General features: G+C 45.5%; 1 protein-coding gene across 4 annotated transcripts in view; it reads left to right on the top strand.

Annotated features, from left to right (window-relative positions):
• The window catches only part of NLRX1 (NLR family member X1), a 47,555-nt gene that overhangs the window by 6,136 nt on the left and 18,072 nt on the right, over positions 1-23,347 (top strand). For all 4 annotated transcript variants that reach the window (XM_066606117.1, XM_066606119.1, XM_066606116.1 and 1 more), the window contains exons 2-3: positions 7,126-7,318; positions 7,849-7,937. In XM_066606117.1, the coding sequence (XP_066462214.1) occupies positions 7,167-7,318; positions 7,849-7,937 (241 nt within the window). In that variant the 5' untranslated portion in view covers positions 7,126-7,166. The remainder of the gene's footprint in view (positions 1-7,125; positions 7,319-7,848; positions 7,938-23,347) is intronic.

The following is a 23,347-nucleotide window of genomic DNA, read 5'->3' as shown; positions in this document are numbered from 1 at the left end:
GGTTTTGGCATACAGGATTATTACACGTATGTTTCCAGTCACGCCCTGGGTTGGTTATCCGTGTAAGTGCAGGGCGGAGAAGCGAGAAAGAGCTGAAGGTGCAGAAAGTTGCAATGCCGGGTTACTAGGAAAGAAACCGACGCTTTCAAAAGTATTCTTGATGTAGCTAAAATATTCATGTGTTTTTCAGTATGTATTTAACCCCTTAATGACCCTTTTTTAAATTTTTTTTAATTTCTGTTCTTTGCTCCCCAATCTCAAAAAACTAAAACTTTTAAAAAAATTTATGTCACTGTCTATCTTTAGGAAAAATAAAATGATTTTCTGCTGCCATCTTCTGAGGTTTTTTTCCCCATTAAAATAGGGCTGGTTATTTGCGGCGCGTCCTGTAGTTTTTATTAGTAACATTTTGTAGTTCATATGATGTTTTGATTGCTTCTTATTGCTTTTTATTGCACTTTTTTCTTCGAGATGGAGAGAACAAAGAGCGCAATTCTGACGTTGTGTATTTTTCTCTGACGATGCTCACTGTGCGGGATAAATAATGTGTTTTATTTGGATAAAGCAGACTTTTACTGACACAGATATACCAAATACGTTTCTGGATATTTTTTATTCGGTTTTTTATTATAAATATGGGAAAAGGTTTTTTGTTTTAAACTTGTATGATGATTTATTCTTTAACCCCTTAAGGACCAGGCTGTTTTGTACCTTAAGGACCAGACACTTTTTAGGGATTTTACCCATGTGTTGGTTTTACTGCTCTATTTTTTTTCCTTTAGCTACCAAAATTATTTTTGTTGCGTTTTTTTTCCCCTGTGACATATAGGACTATTTTTTTATATCTTTTTCACTGACTTTTTTTTCCGTTTTTTAGTTTTATTGGGGGGAAAAAGCTAAAAAAAAATGATTTTTTAAAAACATTTATAATTTTTTTTAAAATTATTTTTATATTTACACTAAAATAAAGTATGGGAATAGGTTCCTCTATTTGTTTCGGACGTTTTGATATATAGTATGTATGGCTTTGGTTTACAGGGCGCATACAGCGACGGTTTTTGTTGGCGTCTGCTTTGTGTTATTCTCTTTCTTATGTATGTAGTGTTGTTTTATTTTGTTTTACTTATTTATGTAATTGTGTTTTTTTTTACTATCTGTGTCCCCCATGACGCCATATAAGACCTCTGGGGGACATTCACATATTTTTTTTTCCTTATTTGACACTTTCCCACTATAACAGGGGCGTCCATAGGAGCCCTAGTTACAGGGGAAAGCAACCCCTGTGGTGACATTAGTCACCTGCAGAGCTGCCAGGGTCTAGTCTGACCCTCCAGCTCTGCAGTAGCAGGGAATCCCAGGAGGTCACATGACCCCCCCCCCCCAACCCCCCCCCCCCCCCCCCCGAGGCTCCCGTAGTGAAAGTGCATCATACTTTCACTTTCCCCATACAGTGCTCAGCACTGTATATCGGGGAAGCAGAAAGCAGGAAGGGTTAAAAACCCCTCCTGCCTTCTGCTCCCGGTTATCAGCTGTCACTAACAGCTGATAACCCGTTCCTGCCCCTGACTGATAGCAGAGTCAGGAGACTTAAAGCACCGCCGTATTTTTACTATCGGCGGTGCTCTAAGCCCAGGACCAGCCACCGTAAACGTGGCTGGTCCTAAACGGGTTAATAATAACATTTTTAATCTCCTTTTTCCAGTTTTCTTTAAGTCCCCATTGTGCACTTGAACTTGTGATTTGTTTGGTCACTCATAGAATATAATGCAATACAATAATATTGCAGTATACCGTTTACTGACAATTAGTCTATTAAGCCATGCCACAGGCATCTCTTGATAGGCCATCAGTCATGGCAGTGTTAGGAGCCTTCAGAAGGTCCCATAATGCCATGGCAAACAAACGGCACCTTGCGATCTCATTAGAAGGGACCGTTCTGGACCCCCGAATGTCATTTGGGGCATTCAAGGGGTTGACAGCCGTGATCAGTGTTCACACTGAGCCAGCACTCGCCATGTACAGAGCGGGATCGATCCCTGATTCCACGCCATATAAACCCCACGCCCCCATGACTGTAATATACGGCGGGTGTGAAGGTGGGTGATGTAGTATCTGTTTTATGGCACAGTGCAATGTGATTATGGCCGGATTCTCACTGACAAATTTACGTGTGTAATATGCAGTTTGGCCGCGCAAAAAAACCCAAAACAGTCTATTTTTCTGTATATTTGCGCACCAAAGGTCCCCATAGACGTCAGTGGGGAGTACACAAACGTGCGCAATACACAAGGAGTTTCATGAAGAACTGCATAATTCTGCTGGAAAAAGGACACCTCTGGAACAAATAAGCCATTTTATTTTGTGCGTCTTTGTCTCCCACATGCAAATGAACATGGATTCCGTCCACCTGTTATATTTTTGGAGCAGAAAAAAAAATTTCAAAGTGAATTGGGCGTTTGGGTTTTTGTTTTCTTCTGTTGTTTTCAATGGGTTTAAAAATAAAATAATAGAATGCTTCATAGAATCATAGAATGGTATCATCGGGTCCTCCAGGGTCATCGGCTCCAACCCCCTGCTTGGTGCAGGATCACTAAATCATCCCAGACAGATGTCTGTCCAGCCTTCATTTGAACACTTCCATTGAAGGAGAACTCCCCACCTCCCGTGGTAACCTGTTCCACTCATTGATCCCCCTCACTGTCTAATATCTAATCTGTGTCTCCTCCCTTTCAGTTTCATCCCATTGCTTCTAGTCTTTCCTTGTGCAGATGAGAATAGGGCTGATCCCTCTGCACTGTGACAGCCCTTCAGATATTTGTAGACCGCTATTAACTCTCCTCTCAGCCTTCTCTTCTGCTAAACATTCCCAGATCCTTTAACCGTTCCTCATAGGACATGATTTGCAGACCGCTCACCATCTTGGTAACTCTTCTCTGAACTTGCTCCAGTTTGTCTATGTCCTTTTTAAAGTGGGGTGCCCAGAACGGGACCCAGTATTCCAGATGAAGTCTGACTAAGGGCTCCCACACACTTGCGGGTTTTTTTTGTGCAAATGTCAATGGGACTTTCTAATGTTAGAAACGCATCGCACAAAAATTGCAAAGCACAAACTTGCAATGCGTTTTTAACATTCGAAAGTCCCATTGACATACGCATTAAAAAAAACGCAGCATTAAAAAACGCAAGTGTGTGGGAGCCCTTATAAGGAAGAGCAGAGGGGGATAATGACCTCATGTGATCTAGACTCTATGCTTCTCTGAATACATCCCAGAATTGTGTTTGCCTTTTTGGCTGCTGCATCACATTGTTGACTCATGTTCAGTCTATGATCTATTAGTATACCCAAGTCTTTTTCACATGTGCTGCTGCTTAGCCCATTTCCTCCCATTCTGTATGTGCTTTTTTCATTTTTCTTGCCCAGATGGAGAACTTTGCATTTCTCCTTGTTAAATACCATCCTATTAGTCGCTGCCCACTGTCCAAGCTTTTCTAGATCTTTTTGAATACTCTTTCTCTCTTCCCTAGTGTTAGCTATCCCTCCTTTGTGTCATCGGCAAATTTGATTAGAACAGAGCCTTGTGGTACCCCACGTGATACGTTCTTACACTTGGATGTGCGGCCATTTATGACCCCTCTTTGAGTACGATCACTCAGCCAGTTGTGAATCCACCTAACAGTTGCCTTGTCAATCCCATATTTGCTCGTTTTTTCAGTAAGTATGGTATGAGATACTTTGGTAAATGCTTTACTAAAGTCAAGATATACTATATCCAACGCATTTCCCTGATCAACCCAGTCAGTGATTCTGTCATAGAAGGAAATTAGATTCGTCTGGCTTGACTTGTTTGTTACAAACCCCTGCTGGCTCTGGGTAATTGCTCCATTTTTATCCAAGTTTTCCCCGTTTTCTGAGACCTCCTGTTCTCCATGAATTTTCAAAGATTATGGCGAGTGGTTCAGCAATTACCTCCGCTGCTTCCTTTAGTACCCTAGAATGTAATTTATCAAGGACCTTGAGACTTGAATTCATTTAAGTTAGCTAAGTGTTCATTCACCATTTCTCTGCTTATAGATAGCCTAAATTCTTTTATTCCCCCAATAGCGCAGGGAAGATCAGTTGATGTTCCATCTACTTTCTGAGAGAAAACCGATACAAAATAGGAATTTTAAAGTTCGGCGTTCTCAACATCATTCTTAACCAATTCACCATTTTCATCCTGTAAGCATCCAATAGCATCTTTTGAATTTTCTTTTGCTCTTGAACCCCCAAATCCCTTTTTATTGCTATTGGCCTCTGTTGCAAGCCTCAATTCATTATCAGCTTTAGCTTTTCTGACACTTGCCCTACAGTTTCTGCAGACCCCATTATATTCTTCTTTAGATATTCCTCCCCTCTTTCCATTTGATAAACATATTTTCTTTCTCTTTAACATGTGTACAAGTTCTGTGTTCATCCATCCGGGTCTCTTTAAATGCTTCCCATTCTTCCTTCTTTTAGGGATTGGTAACGATTGTGCTTTGAGAATCTCATTTCACAATATTTCCCAACCTTCTTGGACATTTCTGCCCTTAAGAACATCCCGCCATTGGATTCTTCCTCTTTCTGAGATCATTGAAATCTGCGTTTCTGAAATCCAACCTTGAGGTCTGAGTTTTCAGGTCTTCCTCCCCTTTTTATCCACCATCCAAGGATATCCTGATCACTGCCTCCTGAGGTCCCAGCCACCCTTACTTCCCCAACCATTCCCTCCCTGTTGGTAAGAATTAGGCCCAAGATAGCAGATCCCCTTGTTTTCTCTTCTACCTTCTGGAAGATAAAGTTGTCATCAAGAGCGGATAAGAGTTTGTTGGATCCATTACTTTTACCTGAGAGATTCCCAACAAATGTCTGGATGGGTAAAATCTCCCATGATCACTGTGTTGGGCTTTTATGAGAGCTTTGCCATCTGATGTAGAAGGAGTTCCTCCATATCTTCTGCTTGTCCAGGCGGCCTATAGTAAATGCCTACAATGGTGTCCTTTCTGTTGTTCTCTCCTTGTATTCTTACCCAAACAGTTTCTACAGAACTTCCACGCTCTGAAGCTTGAATCTCTGTGGAGATGAATGTTTTCCTAACATACAACACAACTCCTCCTCCCCTTTTATTAGGTCTGTTTCTTATAAATACGTTGTATCCTTCAAGCCTTGTGTCCAATCATGTGTATCCTTCCACCAAGTTTCTGTGATGCCTCTGACATCATATTTCTCTTCCTGTGTTCGGAGCTCCAATCCTCCTTGTTTGTTTCCCAGCTCTGTGCATTTGTGTAAAAACATGTTAGTTTGTGATCGGGGTCTCTCGCTCCTCTACTTTCCTTCTGAACTTTTTGTCTTTGTTCTTTCTTTCCACTTCTAATAACAAGGTTCTCAAATGTTTTTGTAAGGTGCAACCCATCTCTAGCAAGCAATCCATCATATAGGTAATTCACTCCATGGTCTAGAAATCCAAATCTTTGCTGACGGCACCATCAACGTAGCCAGGTATTCACCTCTAGAATCCGGTTCCATCTCCTCATTCCATGGCCATCCCCTGGGAGAATGGATGAGAAGACTACCTGAGCTCCTAGTTCCTTCACCTTCTTTCCAAGGTCTTCAAAGTCTCTGCAGATAGTTGCAAGGTCCTTTTTTGCAGTCATTTGTCCCTACATGTATTAGTAGGAATGGGTAGTGTTCTGTAAGACTGAAGAGTCTGGACAGCCTATCAGACACATCTTTGATTTGTGCATCTGGAAGACAGCAGACCTCTGGTGAGGTAATGTCAGGTCTGCAGACAGTGGCCTCTGTTCCTCTCAATAGGGAATCCCCCACAACCACCTCTCTCCTCCTCTTCTTCACAACGGCACTTCTTTTTCTTCATCCAAGAGCACTCTGTGCGCTTTCTACACAGTTCTTTGTGGGTAGAGTCATTTCTTGCTGCACCTCTTTCTCCTCTCCTCTGTTCTTTTTGGGTAGTCATTTCTTGCTGTATCTCTTTTCTCCTCTGCTCTTTGTGGGTAGAGTCATTTCTTGCTTCAGTTTGATTCCGTTCCATTATGGTTCTATTTTTGGGAAGAGTATAGTTTCTCATTGAGGAGAGCACCTAGAAAGTGGGAGGAGACTCATAAGGCTATGCATGCTACTCTGGGAAATATGCAAATGGTTGATGGAACAATACCTCTACAGCGCCACCTATTGGAAGGCAGCATTCCTGCAAGACAATGTCAGACCTTCCCAAACAGGCCTTGTAGCAATGACTAGGAATATACGTCAAAGCCAGGGTCTTCTCCAGAAGGAAGAGGCCATCATGTACAGACGAGTCATCTTGGGGTTTTTGCCGCTCATCAGTGTCAGCAGGTTCTGTCTTTTTTAATGGATCAAAACTGTCTGCAACAATATTTGTTCCCTGGAACCATAACAGATCGGAAGCAAACTGACCGCATTAATTATTTATTTTATTTTTTAAAACCCATTGAAATCAATGGAGGGAAAAACCACAAGAGCTTAAATCCATATGAATTCAGTCTCTCTGCTCCAAAAACAGAACAGACAGATGGAATTCAAATGGATATCCCAACGCAGATGTGACCGAGCCGTAAGTCACGGGTATTCCGTGTGGGCGCCTCCTCATGTATGCACTCATTCCCCGACTACAAGGGTCTCCCAGAACTTTTCCCTTTGCACAAACGGCCATAGTTCTGACATCTCTTGCTCCGCAGGCGCTCATGTGATGATGATGATGTCAGGAAAAGCTGCGGTCGTACAAACGTCCATCCCGCCTCTGTGCCGCCACGCATGCCAGTGTAACGGCTTTGGGTCTACGTGTCGTTGAAGGTTTTCCTTTGTAGTAACCCTGTAGAATAAGTGTTGGCTCTGCGTATTGTAGTTCCCTTCGGCAGCCCGCTGGAGTCCTGCAATGTACCGCCAGGTTTACCCGCAGCGGATTACCGGGGAGGAGATATGAACAATCTGGGCGGCGGAGTGTATTTATAAATCCACGGCATGGCACTGTTTGCGGCGGGTGTGAAGGCGGGTGATGTATCTGTTTTGTGGCGCGGTGGAATGTGATGCACTTTTAGCTTGCTTCTGATGTAAATCCTTTGTGTTTGCAGGCGTTATGTGCGGATAGTATCTGCTGACCGTGTGGGACAACATGCAGTGCCATCGCTCAGCATCGCGCCTCGGAGCCTTCAGGCGAAGCAGCTACCTCCTCCAGGCGATGTCGCATTCTGTTCGGGTGGTCAGCGGGCGCCATATGTGTCTGCAGTATGTGCGTCACTCGGTTCTTAGTAAAGACCCCCACAGGTGAGGATCTACCTGCACTATATTCTGCGTGCTATTAGGGCGAGTTGAGAAACCAAGTAATCCTGTAGATATGAGACCTTTTAATGGCTAACAAAAATACATGATGTTACAGCGAGCTTTCAGGATATCGCCCCCTTCGTCAGGCTAATGAATGAAACTGGTTTGGGTGGCACAGAATTCTATAACGTTCCATTGTGGGAGCAACTAAATGGAAAGGCAGTGCTTCAGTCCTCGGGCCCGTAGACCTGCGTTTGTCAATTTTCATCTCCATCTCTGTTTTTAAACTGAAACAAAAGTGCGAACTGCCGCGCTTTATTTCCACTTTTTCAAAAAAAATGAACCAAATGGAATGCTAGTTTTCCATTTTTTTTTCTTTTACATGGCCGTCAATGGAAGGCTATCTCTCTTTGCTTCCGTTTTTCATTTCCATTTTCTTTCCTTTTAGCCGCTTCCACAATGGAGCAGCGAGACGGCAATAAACACACTAGTGTGAACTGTCCCTTAGACGTAATCTCTCCGTGTCTCTGTAGATCTGATCGCTCTGCCTTCCTGATGCCAAAGTCAGATGGGTCAAGTTACACTTTCACATCCTGTAGGAGCCAGAGCGGGGCAGTAACAGGTAAGGAACTGCAACTCTAACGCCCGGTTCACACCTTTCTGACGGGTACAAGATGTCATGTGATGCCTAAGCGCTTCTCTCTATGCAAAAGATTGTGACCACTTATTGGCGATGTTGATAGGCTGTCGGGCTAAGCCCATAGACCACCAATTCCCGACCGCTGTGCCATGACAACGCAAGTTAATTGGCAGCGGATGAAGCGAAAGGACAAGGAGGCGGCGAGGCCAAGTGACTGTGCGTTGTGGGCGGAGCTTGGCGGTGGCACTCTCGCTTTGACGTTAACCTAACTGTCTTTTGTTGCATCTGTTTTACGTACGGACATTAGAAGTGTGTTTCAGCCTGACTGCGGGTCTCCGGGTCCGAACATGGAGCATCATGCACACAAATGTACGTACAATGGATGCAACAAAGGCCAGTGCGGTTATCCCTTCGTTCCACTTCCCATATTGCCATCAGCACTGTGAGAAGCGGGGTGCGAGAGCATGCAGGCAAGCTGCCCCCGCAATACACAGTCGTGCCGCCCCCGCAATACACAGTCGTGCCGCCCCCCGCAATACACAGTCGTGCCGCCCCCCGCAATACACAGTCGTGCCGCCCCCGCAATACACAGTCGTGCCGCCCCCCGCAATACAGTCGTGCCGCCCCCCGCAATACACAGTCGTGCCGCCCCCCGCAATACACAGTCGTGCCGCCCCCCGCAATACACAGTCGTGCCGCCCCCCGCAATACACAGTCGTGCCGCCCCCCGCAATACACAGTCGTGCCGCCCGCTGCAGTGGAGCGCTCCCACTCAGTGTGATGCCTGTCGGATGTCCACAAACTGAAGCCACATTTACATCTTTGTCGGATTATGGGATGTAAATTCAAAATCTACAATTAAAAAAAAACAACCTTTCTGGGAGGATAAACTCCGACGGTATAAAGAAGCCTGCGATACAATGAACCTCCAGCGCTGCTGCCACTTGCTAATTGGCACTAAGATATAGCAAGCCTTTAATTATATAGTAAAAACTGTAGCGGTTCAGTCTGGAGCGCTCAGCTTTGTGTTAACCCCTTAAGGACTAGGGTGTTGTGATCTTAAAAAGTGTCTGCTCCTTCAGGGATTTTACCCATCTGGTGATTTTACTGCCCATTTTTTTTTCTTCAGCTACCCAAATTATTTTTGCAGCATTCCCCCCCCCCCCCCTGCCCTGTGACATACATATAGGTCTGTTTTTTTCAATCTTTTTTTTCACTGACCTTTTTTCCGTTTTTTTTTTCTTTTTTTTTTTAACCTATTTAGGAAAATAAAGCTAAAAAATTATATATATATATATATTTAAATTTATAGTTGTTTATATTTAAAATTAGTATATTTACACTAAAATTAAGTGCAGGAGCGGGTCCCTTATTTTGTTTTGGACATTTTGATGTATAACTTGTATGGTTTGGGATTACAGGGTGCGTATGGAAACGGCGTCGGTGGTCGGGCATTTTCTTATATATATAATTTTATTTTGTAATTTTTTTTTTTTAACTTTTGTATCTTTTTTTTTTTTTTTACCATCTTTGTCTCCCATGACGTCATATAAGACCTTCCGGGAATATTTACATTTGTCTTTTTTTTTCTTTTCTTGTTTTTTCATTTCATGCTTTTCCACTGTAGCTGGGGCATCCATAGGAGCCGCATCCATAGGAGCCCCAGTTACAGGGGAAATCATCCCCCTGTAGTGGCAATAGTTATTGGCAGAGCTGATCAGGCTGCTGGGACCCTGTAGCTTTACTGTGCCAGGGGGCTCCCGGCTGTCACGTGATCGTCAGGTTGCATCGTGGAACTAACACTTCCACTTTCTCTCTTTGGTACATAACGGTGATTGAGCTCTATGTAGCCTGGGAGATGAAAACCCCAGCAGCCCTGATGGTGGACTGGTAGTAAATGAGAGAGCAGCTGGTTTAATAGACAGAAATCCACAGCAGCCCTGGGAGCCTTTACAAACCCGCAAGCTTCCATGAACCCTCAATCTAATCTCATTTGGTAGTCAGAGGGACCCCCTCGCTCTGTCAGACCCTTTAAATGCCACTGTCAGTATTGGCAGTGAGTTCTAAATGGTCAACGGTCATGATCCAATTTATCTGGGATTGCTGCTGGGTGTCAGTTGTCAAAGATAGCCGAAGGTCTGCTTGTATGGATTGTGGTCCCGAGCTCCATACTAACCCCGCACACATCCGACAGGTTAAATGCATGCCTAAGATTGCTGCCCGTCACCTATAGGCTATAATTGCTGGGTTTTAACTGATCGGTTTTTCCTTTTTCAGTGGGTGCCACCGCTGGGCATCTGTCACAGCTTCATTATACGTCGGGAGCTTTCCTGAGCTCACACACTTGGGGTGCGTTCACACGTGCGAAAATACAGCAAAACCACAGGTTACAGTCAGGCTAACTTCACATAGGGGGTGCAATGTCGGGCCGTGAATCCCACCCCCATATTGCGCTCCCCCCCCGCCCTTTGAAATCCAGAGGGATGCAAGGTGTCTTCATGTGAAAACCGCCTCGCATCACTTCAGGAATGCAGGGATCCTCCGGCGCAGCTATCGTGGCTGTGGCAGGGGATCGCAGAGTTTCTCCCATTGAAAACAATGGCGCTGCGATGTGAGATCACGCAGGAAGATAGAACGTGCTGTGATTTGTTTCCTGCATCGCGGCGCCTTGCAGGAAGACATCGCTCAGGTGTATGACCCCAGTCAAGAGAATAGTTTCTTATATTTGTGCGAGATTTCTGTCTCTCAAAACGCACAAATCTCAGCGATGATTTTTTTTTTTTTTTTTTTTTTCTCGCCCGTGTGCGACGGCCTTACAGTACGATTACAGCAGAAAATCAAATGTTTTTTTCTGTACATGGGGGCAGGATTTGCTTTAATCCCATTCACTTCGATAGGAAATGTTTCCACTGAGGGTTTCGCACCGCATTTCCTCAACGTGTGAACACACCCATAGGCGATCGTGATAATATCGCGTCTTTGTTCCCGTGATTTTTGGGCGTCAGAAATGTTTTTTTGAAAAATAATCTCACATCACATTGCTGCCGCCCGCGATAAAAAACGCAGTCAATAGGACTTTCTAATGTTAAAATCGCACCGCAATGCAAGTTTGTTGCGATGTGATAAAAAGAAGGCTCCATGGGGAAACATGGGAGATAAAGAATCGCACATCGCAGGAAGATAAAGCGTGCTGCCATTTTTTTTTTTTGTTTTCTCAACATTGCATGAGTGAAAACATGACAGATGGGAAGGAAATCATTGGTTTCATGATCTGCCTTTTTACTGACTCTCGCCCGTGTGAAACCACCCTTAGGATAACGCCACACGGGCGAGTGCGATATCAGGCCATGAATCACGGCCTGTTATCAGGCTTTCCAACATGTGATTTCCATGTGGATGCATGGCTTTTTTGTATTAAAACCGTCTCGCATTAGTTCGGGGAAGTAGCGATCGTCCGCCACGGTGGAGGATCGCGGAGTATTTGCCATTGTTTTCAATGGGAAACCTCACACTCGTATGCACCCGGCACGTGGCATGGGTGATAGGAGGGCATACAACGATAGGTCCTGCTGTGATTTGTGTATGACCGCATTCAAAAGAATGGGGTTCATATTTGTGAAATTTGTACGTCTCGCAACACACACATGTTGCGCAGGAATCTCGCCCATGTGAAGCCGGACTCAAAGGGATATTGCACTATTGGCTTTTCAACCGCTGCTGTAGTTACCTGTTTCCGTAGCTCTCATTGACTTCAGTAAGTGCTGCGCTAACGGCGCTGCGCTGAATCACTCGGTTGTTTCCAACTCCTGGTCAGAAACAGAGGGACGGGTTTTCCCATCCAGTCGCTGCAGAGATGGAAATGCCCCTTTATTGGCAGCCATTGAGAAAAGAATATTCTGGGTCCTTTTTTCTTCTATTGATCAATAGCTGATTGTCGGGGGTCCGCTGCTCAGATTTCCACCTATCAGCTGATTCCTGGTGCCGCTGTCACTAGGGCAGCTCAGGTAGCAGAAAGCGCAGCGGCCGGGTTGGTGTTGCAGGTGCTGCTTCCACTGAATTCAATGCAAAACCAACCTGGAACCACACTTCTCAGACTACCCACTACAAGGGCGACTCCCACCCGAATTGGTTGAGGGACTAGACAGGGATGCCCCCTGTCCCCGGCTTTATTTGCCCTGGCTGAGGCCATCCGCACCAACCTAAACATAAAGGGAGTAGGGGTGGGAGATGGAGAGTTTAATGTTATCCATTTCGTGGATGACCTCTTGCTGACCCTATCACAACCCTTGATGTGTCTTTGCCAAATTTGATATTTATATTGGACTCCTGGGCAGCCATCTTGGGCTTCGGGGTAAACCTTGACGATTCGGAGATAGCTTTTAATTTCAGTACAGAAAACACTATATAACATATCTGGGTATTAACTTGACCACCTCGATACATTCCCTATACAAGTGGAACTTCCGTCTCCTACTGAAATTTTATTTGGGCCAACGAACGTGCCAGAATTAAACACCCGGTAATGTATTACCATCGGGGGTGGGAGGCCTCTTGGTACCCAACCGAATCAAATATTACAAATCGGCGCAACTAGCCCAATGGGCAATCTGCCTAGGTAGGACAAGGAACCCGCTTTGGGTTGAAGTGGAAAAAAGACGCACAAAGTCCCACTCTATACCATTTCTAACTTGGTCCACGGAGCCCCTCCCCCGGGACTGTTCCAGATGAGTCCTCTGTCATATTACTGTCTCCTGCTGTGGAGAAGTACCAGAAGTCTAGCCTCTCCTCTAAAACCTCCCCAATGCTCCCTATGATCCCCAACCCACAGTTCCCACTGAGCATGGACCTTTCCAGTTTTACATGGTGGAGACAAAATCCTCTAACCACATTACGTCATTTCTTCGATAAGTATAAACTTCACACAATACAACAACTCTTTGCCGTATTCAGCCCCCCCCCCCCCCCATAGAGGAGTTCCTACGGGTCAACCAAGTGTTTCATTTTATTCACTCCTTACCCCTGCCCTCCTCACTCCTAAATTACCCCTTTCTAACATTTATGTGCCAATAACCCCTCCCAGGCAGGGGCGCTCTCTTATATTCACAGTAAGCTAAACCAACCCACTAATGAGAAAATGGGAGGAGGACTTGGGGATAGAGATGACACCAGAAAGGTGGCAACATGGCTGCACAACGATCTCTACAAGTAGCCATCAGGTCTCCCTTATGGAAACCTCAATTAAGATTCTACATAGAACGTACTTGGTTCCACAAAGGGCACACCGCCTGTTCCCATCAACAGCCCCGCTATGTTTTCGTGGTTGCCAAGAAACAGGGGGAGCATGCTCCACACCCGGTGGTCCGCCCAGTAGTGGACAGGCTGTGGACACAGGTCAGTAGCCTACTAAACCACATTTGTAGGTCCAACACCCAAGTCTCCTTCAGTCATCCTTTAGGAGATCACTCACCACATATTGGGGTTCAGAGCCCATATACCCTTATACCGTATGTTTGTATGGCCACAAGAATCCACATCGCCTCCAGATGGAAATCCACTAATCGTTCTTTCCCAGAAATCATTAATAGGAGATCTTTAATTATGCCATACAAAAGAATTCATGCAATCAGAACGGATTCTTTGGCCAATTTCATGAATATTTGGCAACCCTGGATTGATTAGCTGGAAGCCCCGGGGCTATACTAGAACATCTCAACCAACTAACCTTTCCGCCATTAACTAGCCATGATTACCAACTACAATAACGGTGGATTATGTTATGTGTTTTTGGTTGCTCCCCCCCCCCCCCCTTCTTACTCATTTCGCTATTCAAATGTAATGTTTTATTGAAGCTTATAGTTTTTACACTTACAGTTTTTAGCCCCCTGCGTCGTAAATTAAGACTTTTTTAAAATGCCATTTAATTCTGCAGACTAAAACCAGCCTGGCGGGCGGTGTTAGGGTCAGCTCTCTCTGCACTGTCCCTAGTGACAGCGGCACTGGGGACCAGCTCATCGGCGGGGATCCCACAATCAGCAGTAGAAAGTTTAAAAAGTCCCAGCATACCCCATTAACAGCTTCCTCATTCGGGTGTTCATTATGTAATGTTAACTCTTTATTTGCTGACACCATAATAAACCTTTACGGAGGACATCGAAAACTATGAACAGGAGATTTGATGATTATAATGAACCACCGTGACGTTGGATGTGGGGGGGGGGGGGGGTGCGCCATCTGCTGGTAGTTCTTGTAAAGCCTCGTCCGTACCGGGACTTGTGCTCCTCCCCCGGATGCCACTTCTGGAACTTTATCTGTTCTGTAATGCATCTGTGGACGCAGGAAGCGACTCCAACACTTTGGGATATAATGTACTCGGGGCGCAAAAATAGGAACAAGAAGCGCAAAGCGTTGAAGGAAGTCACAGACCTGCTGGGCCTCATTTATCAGAACTGCCTGATGAGAAAAACTGCCCTTGTTGCCTCTAGCAACCCATCACAGCGCAGCTCTCCCTTTTTATACTGCTGTGGTAAAACGACAGCTGCTCTCCGATGGGTTGCTAGGGGCAACAAGGCCAGTTTTGATAAATGGGGCCCGGTGTTTCTAAGCAATGATGATCGTAAAAGGACAATGAAGGCGCTTCACATCCAGTTCGCAGAACGTCACATGGACGTATTTACAGGGCGGGCAAACGGTTTAACCCTTTAACTGACAGCTGTTTTTCAGGTTTTTAATTTTTTTTCATCCCTTCCTTTCTAGAGTCATGACTTTGTCTTCACGGTAGTATGAGGGCTTTTTTTGTGGGACGTGTTGTATTTTTTCAATGGCACCGTTATTTGTATTTTAGACATTTTAAGTGGGAAAATGAAAATAAAATATAACTGCGACCTTTTTCGGGTGTTTTGGCGTGGTAACAATGATGGTACCTGCACCCCGCGGGTCAGCAGCCATGTTTACAGGTCTTGTAGGTTTTACTACTTCAGAGGGCCTCCTGATTAAATCGTGGGGTTGCCGTTTGGGACCCCCGAACTTTGACCGGGGAATTTGAATGCCGCTGTCAGAACTGACAGACGTTTAAAGGGTTGACAGCCATCAGCATACACGCTTATCGCAGCTGTTACCGGTGGGTGTCAACTGTAAGCCGGCAGTCCACATTGTATGAAACCCGTCCGTACAAACCCCACATGCACAAGATGTAAACTGGCGTCCTGTCGTTAAGAGGTTAAAGGGGTTGTCCCACTTCTAGGAAGCAGACAGCGCCGTATGTTTTACAGTGGCCTGCGTTGGCACTGCAATACTAACCCGGGCCACTGAGTTTACAATAAATGTCTTATTAGCACGATTACTGCGATACAAGTTTTTATAGAGATTTTTTTTTACTACTTTTTGCGCAATCAAAACAGGTTTTTAAAGAAAAGCGACTGAATCTGCCTCGCCGTATTCTAGGAACCAGAACATTTTATTTCTCTGACAGCAGAGCTCTCTGAGGGCTTGTTTTTTGCAAGGAGAATATTTCGTTTTTGGTATTTTATCCATTTAAAAAGCTTTTTTTTTTTCTAACTGGCTTTTTATTTTAAATTAAATTCTTATTGAACTATTTTGATACATTTTTTTTTGTCCCTAGGATAGTACACTGCATTACTTCAGTAGTGCAGTCTACTAAGCTTATGACATCGGCCCAGCCAAGCCACCGCCTTAACAAGATGTATGTCCCTGTTTACAGCCCATTAGTGACCCCCGTATATTGTTAGTCACTAAGCGGGTAATCTCTGCTGTCTCTTAGATACCAGTCAGCTGGTTCCATCTGTGGTTTTCGGCAGTTTTATTATTATATGTCCTCTTTATCTCCTGACCCTCTAATTGCCAGCATCCCTTTCAGGTGATAAGAGGCGCCATTGCTGTCCTTCTCCTAAGCAGCCGTGTCATTTCCATTTCCTTCCTGGTTGATGATGATGACGGTTCGGGCAGCGGACCGCCGGCTGCTCCCAGTCCATCTACCAGTGACTGCTTCCTCAGTGTTTGCAGACCTTAGCACCAGAAACGTGTATTTCCATGCTGGTATTTGTGTTCCTGTGGTTGGAATGTGTTTCTCATCTCTGCTTTAGTAAATACTTGCATTCCCAATAAAAAATTGGAACATCCTATTTTGAAACTCTGAATTCTGCTGTTCCTATATTACTCCTCCTGGGAATGTATGACTAGATTGACTGCGGGGTGTTGCTGTTTACGGTGTACTTACAGTCTGGCATTCCCCAGTTAATGCTGACAGTGCCGAGACACGCCCTGTCAGTAAGGAGAATGGTAACGCCCACTTTTTAATGTATTCCTACATTTCCAGGAGGAGTAACAGAGGTCTGAGAAAAGATGCTCAGAATTGATTTTCATGGGGATTGCAAGCATTACTGTGATGGACAGTGGACAGGTCTTCTACAACTTCTCGTACGATAGAACAAGCCATACATAGAGTATGCAGTTGCCTTTATGTCCCAGGTCCGCTATAGGTGCAAAGTGAAACCTTTCACGCAGTCAGGAGAGCTTCAAAAGGGCCGTACCAGAATTTCAAGTTATCCCCCATCCACAGGATCTCCACCGATTTGGGATAACTTGCTGATCGGTGGGGGTTTCACCGCTGAGACCCCCACTGATCTCAAGAATGGGGTCCCATATCCACTGTCTTCCTCACTGTGGGATTACTGCACCCCTCGCAGGCAGGAGGATGAAGTGCTGGTTGTACTTGCGCTCACTTTCAGTGGGACCGCGGAGATAGCCGGGTGGCACCCGCTCGAGTATTTCTATCAGCTTTCTCAGCCAACGCTCCCTTCACGTCACTGCGGGGGTAATAGTGACCCCCTCAGTGACAGGAACATTCTTGAGATCAGGGGGGTCTCAGCAGTGAGACCCTCACCAATGAGCAAGTTATCTCCTATCCTGTGGACGGCAAATACGCAGCAAAATCCGGACGGTTTGCTAATACTGGCTGAGCGCCAACTGAGGAGCGAACATTTCTTCACTCCATCTTCAGAATCTTGTGTTAAAATACTTGCACCACATTAGCGAATCAGAAAACGGTCGGAATGAAGAAGCTTTGGGGCGGCGAGCCGGACAGGCGGATACTAGTACCGTGGCGGCTCTAAGGCGAGCTGGAGCAAGAGGCCGCCGGTCTGGATCAGGAGAGGAAGCGTACACGGCCATGACCAGAAATCACGTAAACAAAGAGGGCGACTGCGAACGGAGGGAACACGCAGTATTAATTTACCGGTCTGCGGTTTCCTTTATGGATGGGCAAGGTGGTGCACAAAGCGTTGTTTAACGTACTATTTTTGGATCAGAAAACCCCTTTAATAGAACCGAAGAGCCGTGCAAATGAACTACTAAAGACCGCATGGTCTTATGGGTAAATGATATTGTGTGGCTGCTTTGTGAAGGATACCGTATGAGGTGCGTTCACATCTACTGTTAGGTGTCTTTTTTCATCAATTGAGTTTTTATTGTGCTGTTCAAGAAACATAGTGACATCCGGCGTCTTAAAGGGCTCGTCCACTGAAAAACAAAATAGACCTGGCGCTGAAATAATGCCCGATGTTGCCACTCAAGGGCTCTCTAACCGTGATTCAGCAGAGAAAGGGTGTCTCCTTGGTAGTCTGGAGGTGCCTGACAAACCTTTACAAGAGGAGCGGGCATGCCACTTATACTTACTGTTAATCCGGGGCTGAGGGGCTTAAGGGGGAGCAGGGAGCTCCTGGGGTTCAGCCACCCATCTGAGAAGGAAGACTGGCGCCTCTGTGCTAACGCCCAGGACTGGGAAAATGGACCAAGTTACTGATGTGGAATGTGATGGCTTCAGGCTGAATAGAAAGGACAAGGTTGATGTGTAGTGAGTGACCAGGCGGCCAGGGTATGTTTTGTATATCAGTTAATGTACATTGTGAAATGCTGTGAACTGTTGCTAAGATTAATAAAACCGGCAGGTGCCAGACTTTAAAGAGGTTCCGCGTGTGAAGCGTGTTCCTCAGAGCGGCGCTAACCAAGATGGCCGTCTGGAGTAGTAAGTAATCCTCCGAAGTCACAACTAAATGATATACTCCCTAACACTCACCCTGTTAATGTTCTGCCGAGCGCAGGGCACCCTTGTTCAGGGTGGGGATATGTTCCGGGGGTTCGGTCTATTCAGCGGCTTTTAGCAAAGGTCCACTTTTCCCAGCCTGCTGTCAGCGGAGGGTCCAAGCTACAACCGTAAAGTAATCATGGGGTCTTGTTAAAGGTACGTTACACATAGAGGAACGGCAAAATATTTAGCATTTCTGCAAAAGGCACAGAGTTAAAATCCACAACATCGCTGCGGAATATGACAGAAATCAGTGGTGTTTCCACAGCTGAGCTGAACAGCCACAGCGCTGCCCCGACCTCCAAAGTCACCACATCCTGCGGCCGCCGGCAGTGAGCGCAGCGCTGCTGGTCAAGGGATGCCACTGCCACATCACCCGACCAGCGGCGCCCGGGGAGTGATAACTGCATGAAGACTTCGGAGGTGAGGGGGAGCGTGGTATCCTCTGTTATCAGCTGCAGATACTATGCTGATTTGGAGTCCAAATCCGCACCAATGGTGTAGATTTCAGCTACGTGTGAACATTCCCTAATGGGGTTTTCCAGCATATGCTTTTCTTTAACCCCCTCCAAAACTAAGCGTTTTGTACCTTTAATCACCAGGCCACATTTTCGGATATCTGGCGTGTCACTATAACAGAATGCGTCTGTAAAGGTTTTAGACATCTAAGTAACGTTGTTTTTTGGCACAGATTGTACTTTATTTAGATGGTAAAAGTGGACCGATGCGACTTGTGTATATTAGGATCACCGAAGGGGAAATCTAAGATCACTGAGAACGGCCGGATACTTACTGATACACGGGGCAGATAGATGCATCCCCGCAGCATGCAGGCAGCTCAACTGCTAAATGAGGAAGCTGATCACCCCTGTGGAGGACCCCCGATGAGACCGCCACTCACACAGCCTCTTAACCCCTTAGTGACGGAGCTTTTTTGTTTTATTTCCATTTTTGTTTTTTCCTACTCCCTTTTAAAAAATCGTAACCCCTTTATTTATCCGTCGCCGTCGCTGTATGAGGGCTTGTTTTTTGCGGGACGAGTTGTATTTTTCAATGGCGCTATTTATTGTACCATATAATGTACTGAAAAACTTTTAAAAAATTCTTAGCGGAGAGAAATGGAAAAAAACCGACATCCCACCATCTTTCGGTGCGTCCTGTTTCTACGGCGCACAAACTGCAACAAAAACGACCTGATATTTTTATTCTACGGGTCAGTACGATTACTACGATACCAAACTTATATAGTATTGTTTTTGCTGTAGTACTTGTATTTTATTTTTAAGATATTTAATTTTTTTCAATTATTTTCTGCGGTCATTTTGTGCGCACAATAACTTTTTTATTTTTCCGTCGACGTAGTTGAGCGGGGCTCATTTTTTGCGGGATGTCCTGTAGTTTCCGTTAGTATCAATTTAGAATATATACGACTTTTTGATCGCTTTTTATTGCATTTTTTCTGGGAGACAGGGTAACTAAACAAGTGTATTTCTGGCGTTCTTTATTTTTTTTTTTTCAGGCGACGTTCACCGTGCAGGAAAAATAATGCGCTACTTTGATAGATCGGACTTTTACTAATAGATATGGCAAAAGGGGGGTGATTTTAAACTTTTATATCTTTTTTTTTTTTTTTTAACAATTAAAAAAACTTTATTGATTTTTTTATAATTTTTTTTAACTTTAATTTGAAGTCCCCCTAGGGGACTTTAACATGCGATGCTTTGATCGCTCCTGCAGTATGACGTAATGCTATAGCATTACGTCATACTGCTTTTTGACAGGCAGTTTATCAAACCACCCTGTATGGATGGCTTGATAGGCAGTCTGTTAAGGCAGCCCTGGGGCCATTCATTAGGCCCCCGGCTGCCATGACGCCTGCACGGCTCCCCCGATCTCACCGCAGGGGGGCCGTGCGGGACCCCCGAACAGCGTTCGGGGGATTTAAATGCTGCTGTCAGAACTGACAGCGACATTTAAAGGGTTAATAGCTGCGGTCGGCTGAACGGCCAAGCGCAGCTATTGTCCGCGAGTGTCAGCTGTAATAAACAGCTGACGCCTGCGCTGTATAGAGGGAGATAGCGGCGCTACCTCCCTCCATACACGTCCTGCAACAGAAGGACATAGTTTTACGATAGCCCCGTCACTAAGGGGTTAATATAGAGGGGGGGTGGCTGCCTGGTATATACTCCCACACAGAGTGGATACAAAGTGGTAGACCTTCTGATACATGTAGTTCACCATGCAGACCAGTAACCTATTAATAACGCCATAATAGTTCGACGGGTTGCTCTGCACCTCAAAAAGTGGACTACATTGGCACTGCCACCCTGGGCTTCCCCGGTGTTTAAAAGCTGCGCTGCATGTGAATACTATGTAATAAATGCGAAATATTAGTGGGATTTTGGCCAAAAACTTTAGCTCACAAGCCGATCGTCAAGGCTTCTCGCATCTTGAATCCCTACACTATATTACAAACGACAAAAAATGAGGAATATCTTTAAATGTTGTCTTTTTTGATAGAAGTGCCTGTGTCCCGTATGTACATTTGTTTTTATTTGATTCTTTTAAATATGATTTATAATTGGTGCATGTGTCCCCAGTCTTCTGCCCCGGCAGTGAACCTCGCTGCTACATGGCCCGCACCCGGTGCTCCTCCCTCGCCTTGTGCTGCCCGATCGCTGCTGCCCATGTCCTCCATGTTGGGGTGAGTTTTCAGTCTATGTGGCCGCTTGGTTGTGCAGCTTGAAGCAAACGCTGATCCCCCCCCCCCCATTCTGGACAGCGGCAGTCGGGGATCCGCCAGTTGAGCGCCCCTGTTCTAGGAGGATCTTGGATGAAACTGTTGGTTATTTTCCCTTTTCAATATTTCGCTTCACTTAGTAAAGAACCCAATCCGCTCTTGGTGCGATGATCTTGTGATCTGCAAGTAACGGCTGATAAGAAGGGCAAAGTCTGCGGAGTCTTGTAAACTTCAGAGAACTCATTAAACGAGTCTCTAGGTGATCTATTACAATCAGTCAGGTGGAAATGTGCTACATAGTAAAAGCCTGAAGAGCAAGTAACAACCAATGTCCCGCAATAGACTGCAGTAAACCATTGTTGTTGACACCTTGGCTGATCCTAAACCAAATTTGCATCATTTTCAAGAACCACTAAACAAGGAGTATTTCTGAGTCCAGTAAAGCATAACGGTGTGATATTCGGGATACCCAAAGTAACACAGGGTTACCGCAAGAAAAAAAGGCCCATGCGTTATTTTCCTGATATCCGCCCCAAGAGATAACAAAAAAAAGTCCTCACATAATATCCTAACAGTCCTCATATAACAACCCCCACAGTCCTTCACACAACCCCCTATTGATCTCCAGTGTGCCCCAAACAATTCCTATTGTCCTCCCCTGTACTCTGAAACGCCCCCATCATGCTCTGAATAACCCTCACCGCTAGGCCTTATAGACTGCAGACTGGACACAGAAGCCCGTCCCGGCTCACATGCAGTCTGCAACCATGAGCCCATTTCTGACACCTCGTCGGCCTCGATACCAGATAGGAGCCGTCAGGACCAGGTACATCACTATTTGTTGTTTTAGTGCTTGCTAAAGGGGTTTTACAGATAAACTATAACTTGGGCAATCCCTTTAACCACTGGGATCGGCGTTCATGCCGATTGCAGCTGTTGAGGGTGGGTGTCAGCTGTCAAAGACAGGCGGCAGCTGCCGTGTATGGAGCAGAATTGGCTGTTGATCCCGCTCTATACAGACCCTGCACACCCATGACAAGTATACATCCTGGGGCATGAAGGGGTTGTCAAAACCCCAGGCCGTGGAAGGGTTAAACTCTGTCCTTGAACTACAGTATCAGGCGGAGGACATCAGGATTTTATGCAGATCCATTACATAGACGTTGGAAAGTTATGGGAAGACAATTAAACAAGGGCCACGTGGCGACTACAGACATGAGCGCAACGTCACATCGCATCTAATGTACAAGACCACAAAGAAGGTAATGAATCCCGACCCGCAGAGGTCGAATGAAACCGTTTATTTAGCGTGCAAATCGAAGTAGGAGTGTAACGCTTTTTGGAGGACAGGGAGCCTCCTTTATCAAGCCCATGCAGTTATGAGCACCGCCACCTCACAGGGGTCAGCAGCGGTTCCCGCTCCGGCCGCAGCGCAGTTACAAGTGCCGCCACTACACAGGAGTCAGCAGCGGCTTCGGCTGCAGTGTATCCCGGCTGTGACAGCGGACGCTGCCTGGAAAACACCTTTTTGACTTTGTTTGGTTTTCTAAATGGGCTCCTCAGATCAGAAGGCGCTGCTTGTGCTTCTTGTATCCTGGTCTTGTGATTCGGTGGTTTTGCTCAGAGAGACCTGTCAGTGTTTGTACAGATGTTTGCTTTGTGTCACTTCGTGTTGTTTTCTCCATTTCTTCTGTGTGAGTCCTGTCTGATGTACCGTGTTTTTCTGGATCTCTTCCTGGGATTTATCTTCCTCCCTTATTCCAGCTAAAGAAACCCCAGGTTCCTGTCACTGGGTCGCCTTTTTCGGGGCGGATACTATGCTTATTAGGCAGGTGCAGCCCTTTTCAGATCAGATTCATTCTCCCTTTCATGTCAGTGGCTCTGGTGTATTTTCCATCTCCCGTTCTAACCCCGGTGGTCTGTGTGATATCCTTGGTGGACGTGACATTATAACCGGTGAAATCCTCCAGTAAACCCGCATGTTCTGGTATGGATCCCGCCGAGGCCTGGGCGAACCAGCTGCAAGCTTTATCCCTGGAAGTGGAGGACATTAAACGATGCATACAGCAACAGAGGGTAACTCAGCCTTCACCAGGTATGTCATCTGCTGCTGCGGTGGTCAGAGCTAAGCTGGGCATAAGTGTAGGCGCTGGGTGAGAAGCCAGCTGTGCCTGACAACCAGCCGCCTGCTGCAACAGCGAGGATCTGTGACAACACGGATGCCTGCTGTTAACCTCTTACATGCTGCAGTGAATGTTGATTGCGGCATGTAAAGGATTTACCCATACAAAGGGAAAGGAAAAAATGTATCATTTGTGCAACGTGATTAACGCTGTAATAAAAAAAAAAGCAGAATTAATGTGTCCTCCAAAAATAAATGAAAGTTATGAAATGTGCATGTACCCCAAAAATGGCACCAATATAAAATACAGCTCGCCGCGTAAAAGACAAGCCCTCATACGGCCATGTTGATGGAAAGATAAAAAGGTTATGGCTTTTAAATAGTGTAGATGCAAATCTCCAAAATAGGGAGACGAATCTCAATAAATTGGG

This window comes from Eleutherodactylus coqui, chromosome 6 (genome assembly GCF_035609145.1).
Source record: "Eleutherodactylus coqui strain aEleCoq1 chromosome 6, aEleCoq1.hap1, whole genome shotgun sequence".
NCBI lineage: Eukaryota > Metazoa > Chordata > Amphibia > Anura > Eleutherodactylidae > Eleutherodactylus > Eleutherodactylus coqui.
The sequence above is the reverse complement of the archived record's forward strand: the minus strand, read 5'-3'. Positions and strand labels throughout refer to the sequence as shown.